The 7,157-nt window shown below is 54.6% G+C and overlaps 1 protein-coding gene across 2 annotated transcripts in view; it reads right to left on the reverse strand.

Moving 5' to 3' along the window:
* Nucleotides 1-6: 6 nt before the first annotated feature.
* LOC107272063 (neurogenic locus protein delta) overlaps nt 7-7,157 on the reverse strand; it is a 23,112-nt gene continuing 15,961 nt past the window's right edge. For both annotated transcript variants that reach the window (XM_025089323.1, XM_015748808.2), the window contains 2 exons: nt 5,026-5,086; nt 7-1,967 (listed from right to left, as the gene is read on the reverse strand). In XM_025089323.1, the coding sequence (XP_024945091.1) occupies nt 35-1,967; nt 5,026-5,086 (1,994 nt within the window). In that variant the 3' untranslated portion in view covers nt 7-34. The remainder of the gene's footprint in view (nt 1,968-5,025; nt 5,087-7,157) is intronic.

Raw genomic sequence — 7,157 nt, forward strand, 5'->3', positions numbered from 1 at the left:
GGACAATAATATAATAATAAAAATATATAAATAACTAAACTTCCGTGGCCAGGGTGGCAGCCAACGCCGCGTCGTGCCTGTAATGATCGTCTATCACGTAAACACCGCACCCAGAGTCAGTGATGTTATTAGATTGCGAATTGGGTGGCGGGTCTGGCCTCTTGAGTAACGCCTCCGCGCAACAGCTGGACTCCGTCGTGGTGATCGTCGACGACGTCGTCGTCGTCGTGATCGCGTTCGTCGTGCCGATAGGGCAGAACAGGCCGGCGGACGTCCTCTTGACGTCGAGGACGCCGACTCCAAGACCGACGCTCCCTATCGAGCACTCCTTCTCTTTTTGGAAGAGATGCGACGCGCGATGCGCCGCCGCCTCGGTGTTCAGCTGCTTCGTCGTCCTGGACCGTTCCTGGAGGACGGGTTCGGGTTTGTAGCCGGAGCACGAGGTGTCCAGGGTGTCGTTTTGAAAGCTGCCATCGAGATCGTCCCTCATAGATGCGTTGTTGACACTTTTATTCGCCCAGGTGTTCTTGATCATGTGGGCGTCCCCGCCGACGACAACGCCGCCTACTCCGACGGCACTGACCCCACCGATGCCGACGCCGCCGATGCCACCGGGACCCCCGACGCCTCTCTTGCTCATGCTACTGTGCACAGCGTTGCGCTCGTTCTGCAACCTGGCTTCTTCGTCGGCCTTGGCCTGCTCCCGCTTCTGGCGACGCTTCATGCACATCACGGCGACCGCCGCGACCAGGACGAACGCCGGCACCGCCGTCGACAGGGTGGCTATCACCACGACGTGCTCCGTCGTGAGGCCGGCGTCCCTGGCCTCGGCCGACGCTACCTGCCTGGAGAGGTTGCCGGACCAGTAACTCGCACCGGAGGGTGGTACCGCTGGTACCGAGGAGGAGCCAAGGGACGTCGAGACCGGAGGGACGACCGCGCCCAGCTCCAAGGAGCAGGTCTCGCCCTTCCAGCCGTGGGGACACTCGCAGAGGAACCCGTTGACCCTGTTGCGGCAGGTGCCGCCGTTCCGGCAGGGTCCGCTGCGGCACTCGTCGACGTCGATGCTGCAGTCCTTCCCGGTGAACCCTGGCTTGCAGATGCACTCGTAGTCATTGGTTCCTGAGGAGCACTTGCCCCCGTTGGCACAGGGTTTCGCTAAGCAATAGTCCACCTTGTCCTGGCACAATCGTCCCACGTATCCAGGCACGCACTGACACCTAAATCTGTTCACCAGGTCTATGCAGGTGGCGCCGTTCAGGCAAGGATCGCCCTGACAGTCGTCAACGTTAATCTCACACCGTGAACCGATGAAGCCCAATGGGCAAGTGCACTGAAATCCGTTGAGACGGTCCGTGCAGCTTCCGCGGTTGACGCAAGGATTCGGGGAGCAATCGTCGACCTGGGTCTCGCAGTCGGGACCCGAGTACCCTGGGGTACAGTGACAGGTGTATCCCTTCACGGGATTCTCCTCGCAGGTGGACCCATGAAGACAGGGTAAGTCGCGGCACGATTTTGAGCTGTACTCGCAGTGCCTGCCGCTCCAGCCGGGTGGGCACGTGCATCTGTAGGTCGACGAGGGTAGCACCGTGAGCTCGGTCGACCCGGAGCCGCTGGTCGAGGTCGTGGAGGAGGAGCTCGTGGAGATGCTCGTGTTCGTTTCCATCGAACAGGAGCCGCCGTTGAGACATGGCCTGGAGTGACAGTCGACGAGCGGCGTCTCGCAGTCGGTACCGGTGAAGCCCGGGGCGCAGGAGCAGGTGTAGGAGCCCTGCCCGGTGTTGAAGCAGGTGCCGCCATTTAGGCAGGGCTTGTGATTCGTGCAGTAGTTCAGGTCCTGGTTGCAGAATAGACCGCCCCAGCCCTCGTCGCACAGGCACTCCCAGGGCTTTTGGCAGCTACCGTGGAGACAGCCCGGATACCTTACGCACTGGTCGCAAAATGGTCCCTTCCAGCCGTACTGGCAACTGTGGACGAAGAAAGAGAAACGAATTCCCAGCATGAGTGACCAGTCGTCATCTGACAAGAGAGAGAGAGAGAGAAAGAGAGAGAAATGCAGAGCAGAGCAAATATGGATTACGACAACCTAACCTCAAATGATAAAAAGACTAAACGGTATGTTTATGAAACTAGGTTAGGTTAGTCCAGCATTCACTCTGTGCATAGGCTGCACCACAGAATGGATGCATCCCATACTAATCGCGCTGTACACATAACGTTGCCTACATTCACATACCATTATACCGTACAGGTAGTACAGGCAACGCTGTGCAAGAGTTACCCCAGAGGGATGCTAGAGAGAATCCCGGAGCCATTACGTTATCCAGGATTTGAGCCGCGGCATAATCTAACATTGTAACGCAGTCACGCCAAAGAGAGATAAACGATCTAAGAAAATAGAATGAAAATGGCAAGAAGGAGGCACGAGGAGCAAACTAGGAAGAGGCGAAGGAAAAGAATGAAAGAGAAAGAGACGAATCTAAAGAAAGAACTAAAGGTAGGTAGGTAGGTTGGTAGGTAGGTAGGTAGGTAGGTAGGTAGGCAGTCGGATACAGAAGAGCCGGGATGAGGTGGAGCGAAGAGCGAAGAGCGAAGAGCGAAGACTACAGAAGAGACTGCCGTCCGAGTGTGCGCTGGTGGGGATGGAGTCGACGAGTAGTGTTCCCACGGTTCGAGCTTCAGCACAGCCGTTCAGTATGCGGGTCAAGGAAAGGTTACGCTCCTCTCTGTATATGTGTGTCTGAGTCCCATCTATATCTATACTATATATATATATATGCATCTATATATATATATACGTGCGGCTTAACTCCCTGCCACACCAATATCAACGTCCAAGCCTCTTTGCCTTGTGTACGTGTGTACCTACGTGGAGCCATAGCCATCGCATGACTATACCATTAACGTCCCCATACAGAGAGCACCGTTCGGGACCAGTCAGGCTGACTCGAGAAGAGACGAGAGAGTAACACGGGGAGAGGACGGCAGGACGGGGTTACAGGGTGCCGCAAATTGGGCATAGATATCGAGAGCAGCCGATAGCCGACAAGAGATACTGGATGCATCTGTCAGTGACGTGAACGGTAGCTGGAGGATGCTGGGAGTGCCGATCGAAGGGACGAAAGAAAGTAATAAAAAAATAATAAAAGGGCGAAAAGAGAGCGCGGTAGGTATTTCCGCGATTCACTTGGAACTAGTGACGTAGGAGGCGGTGATAGCGTTGCGAGAAAGTACCGAGTGGGGGCAGCACGTTAGACCGAATGACAGAAGAGTCCTTCCAGAAGGCACGTGAGTCAAATAACATTAATGGACGAGCGCGCTGATCGGCGGGATTGCCTACGCCAATGGCCGCGCGAGCATCGGTATTCCATGCGGGCGACGGTGAGGGCCACCGCCGATAGACTCCGAAATTTCAATTAGTTTGCCCCGCGATTCTTCCACGTAATTCGAATGGGAGCCCGCGGGCCGACGTAGAATCGCGCATGCGCCCGTGCCTGCCAACGCGCATGCGCGGCAGGAGACCTAGACGCACCTTCGCGCATGCGTACACCTTACTAAACGCCATGCACGAGACGGGGGTCCCCCCGTGTCCCACGAATCTCCGGCTCCCACGCTCTCGGCGCTTCGACGGATTTATCGCTCTTACGTTTGCTCCACCTCGCGAGGGCGCGATCGACGGCGCTGCCGTCCCGACGACGAGCTTATCCTGAATTTTCGGCGTGGATCGAGCGATACCGAGGAATTCGTGGAATTCCCACGTAACCGGGGAATCAAAGCCGAGTCGTTATCCGTACACGCATACTGGCTCCTTTGTGCGCGAGACTCTTCTCGCTATTGGGTCCAAGTCCCGGAGCGAATCGTCCGTTTGGGACTTGACGTTCGACTCCCCTCCCTCCCCCCAACTACAGACGTCCCCTTCACGGTCTACTTTATCTACTACTGAGAGTGTACGTGCCCCCCGCCCGTCATTTCCTTTTCCTATACATCCGCGCTCTACCTGGTACCTTTTCTGCACCTCCGCCGGGACCAAGCCACTCGAGACTACTAGGCCCATTGACGGGGCCCGAGCTGCGACTCCTGGGGCCTCTCACGGGCTCGCATGTTTCAGCGCCCCCCCTAGCGCGGCCACCTATATCTACAGTGCGTTGGTATGGGGACTTACTACCGGAATCGTCACCGTTGACTGCTCTACCGAATCTGAGATGTTAACAAGAATCAATGAGACTCTGCTGTGAGGAAGGTTAAACAAAAATGGGCCCGAAGATGCTTGAGTGACGTTGTATTTAAGAGGAAAAAGAAAAAAAAGAAGAAAGAAATGAATTCTAGCGCAATGTGCATGGGTGGCTGTGCGATACCGAGATAGTCCATGGCTGCTAACGGGACAATTAACCCCGGCCGTGGGTAATTAGATGATCGAGTTAAACTCGAAAGCCCGGGTTAACGGCGGGTACCGAGATTCTTTCTTGATGTAATGTTCGGGGTGAGAGATGAAAGTGGACAGACAGTCGAGTGAGTAGAGCGAGAGCGAGAGAGAGAGAGAAAGAAAGGAGCGGACGGTTACAGGGCCCCGCGGTTGCCAAGGGAAGCGCGAGAATTCGAATTAAGGGAGGAGGAATGGGGCCCGATCGGCTAACGCTGGTGAGAGAAGAGGGGGACTTATTGAAGAGAGTGTACTGCCGCATCGTGTCCCAGGTACGTACCTGGGCCCCACAGGACCCCGAACAAGTTATCCACAGACTGCGGTTCCAAGCAATTTTTTGTTTTGTTGCACAATGCTGACATGTTCTTGGAATTCTTCTACTCTGTGCAATTCTCTCTTTTGATTTCTATGGGGCCCAAGAATGCCGCTATTCGGAGAACGAAACGGTCCGTCTTCGTCCTCCCTCCCGTTATACCGGAATTTTCACTTACAGCCATTACCCGCGGATGCCCCCCTAATCGCAAGTACAGCTAGCGATTCCTATCGGGTCTAAAAGTAGTTGGCAGTGCCACCAGGAGAAACGTACTATTTTATCGGATACTCACACACACTCGTTGGGCCTGGTGCAGTGTCCGTGCTGATCGTCACATCCGGGCAGGCAGCGAGCTGAAACGCAAGACAAGAGAGTTTCAAGATTAAAGGTGAATCTCCATGGCAGCGCATAAAGTATCGTACACGTGTGCAGACTATTCCCAGGCTCACGTGACATAAACAAGAACGGAAACGCGACACAGATGAATAAAGTCAAGCGCCGAAGAGGCGCACCGGAAGGGAAGGGAGCGGACCCGCCAAGAAAAGTCCGGACGAAAAGAAAGGAACAGGGTGGCGGGACAAGTCGATCGAATCCAGAAATAAAAATTCTGCACTCGGAAACGCTATGGAATCGCGAAAATTGTGTCACGCAGCGAGCGCAGCTCGTCCAGTCCGCAAATATCCGCGAGTTTTTGGCACTGGGCCATAAGTGCGCCACTCCTCCCACACGGTAGGTCGTCTTCGTCGTCTTCGTCGTCCTCGTACTCGTGTCAACTGTTTACGTCAATCTGGACTCGACAGGATCTCCGGGCTCAGCCCTGCGACCGGGTACAGGTTATGTTCCTAGATTACGAGCACCAGTTTCCATCGTGACGATCTCGCGGTAATGCGAAGCGTATCCGTGGCACGGGGTCAGCCGTGTCGAGGATAATCGTAGGACTTCATGGGGTTGAAGGTACTGGCTGAGGAGGTTGAGGAGGCGGAGGAGGGAGGAGGGAGGAGGGAGAGGTAAGCGAAGGAGCAAGAGACGGCAGGAGGAGCGGAGGGGCAGCGTGACCTTGGCACCTAGGCGCATCGTCGGTATTTATAGTCTCCTCTGGTTCGACGACGAAAGGAACGGACGGACTTGGAATTGCGCGAATTCCACACAATTCCCCCCGTTTACTCTCGCACGACCGTCTTTTCGATCTTCTGTCCTGCGGTCACTGCTGGTCAGTTTGAATTTACCGCCAGATCACGAAAGACGGCCCTTACGGGTAGAGAGAAGTTTAAATGACGGTTCGTAAGGTGCGGGGAATCCCCGAAAAATGTGGCTACTCAAAATTGTTCGTTGATTTACGGGAACCTCCGCGCGTACCTCTCAAAGGGGAGGGGGGAGGGGGGATGGTTCTTGCGTAACGAGGGGATTTTCCATTATTCCCCCTTAAAGTCCAGCTACCCTGGCAACCCTCCCAGGGAAAGGTTATGGTCGTGAGGTGTACGAAGAAGGTGCAATAAAGAGGGGCGGAGGGAGGGACAGGGAAGGATGAAAGGAAGAAAAAGGAAGAGAGTCGAAAGAATGGAAAAAAGATGGAGTACTGGTCGACGGGGGCTCGTCGACAAGGGACAAGCCTCAGGATATCGGTAGTGGACTGTGAACGTAAAGGCGAGTCCTCAGGTCCGGTGCAGCTGTTGGTTAAAGCACCGATGGCAGCTGTCGGGCTCGGTTGCTGCCCGTCGCGTTGCAGCTGCTTCTGCCTCCTCAACCAACCCCTATACGTCACCCTTTGAAACCCCCTGTACCCAACCTCCACCGGTTTTCATTTTTCCCTCGAACGGTTCAACCCTTTGGCCCCTTCGGGGGGCGAACGTTAACGTACGAGAGAGACGGAGAAAGAATAAAGGAGAGAAGCGAACGATAGATAAGAAAACTCAAAATATCTCAAAAAAAGGAAAGAAAACAAAAAAAAAGAAAGAAAACTGTTTCCCTAAACGTTCAAAGAAATCGAGGAACGTTCTGCATGTTTATCGTGAATGACGATTAGATCTGTGAGTGACTTTCCTTAAGGCGACTAGTCGCCTAATTTCCAGATCAAGGATAACACCGAAATGAGCTCCTCGCGCAGATGGCATTGCGTTACGGGGAACGAAAGGGCCGGTTGCAACCCTTTCCTTAGGAGCCCTCCGGTCTTCGCGCCTAACGCAACTCAACCCTATATCCCCTTCGGCTAACGTTCCTAGTCCAGTCGGTCGAATTAAGCCGATTATTAGCCGACGGAATATGCTGGACGAAGGACGCTTCCGTTTCGGTAGTCTTGCGCACAGGGAGCCGGAAGTAAGCGTCGTCGTATTTACATCGAGCGATCATCATCATAGGGTCCGACGTCATTATTATCTCCTCGCGAGACGTGCGTGTGGACAGATTAGGATTCTCGTGATACAGTCC

The sequence above is a fragment of the Cephus cinctus genome, unplaced genomic scaffold, assembly GCF_000341935.2.
Source record: "Cephus cinctus unplaced genomic scaffold, Ccin1 Ccin1_scaffold1102, whole genome shotgun sequence".
NCBI classification, from domain to species: domain Eukaryota; kingdom Metazoa; phylum Arthropoda; class Insecta; order Hymenoptera; family Cephidae; genus Cephus; species Cephus cinctus.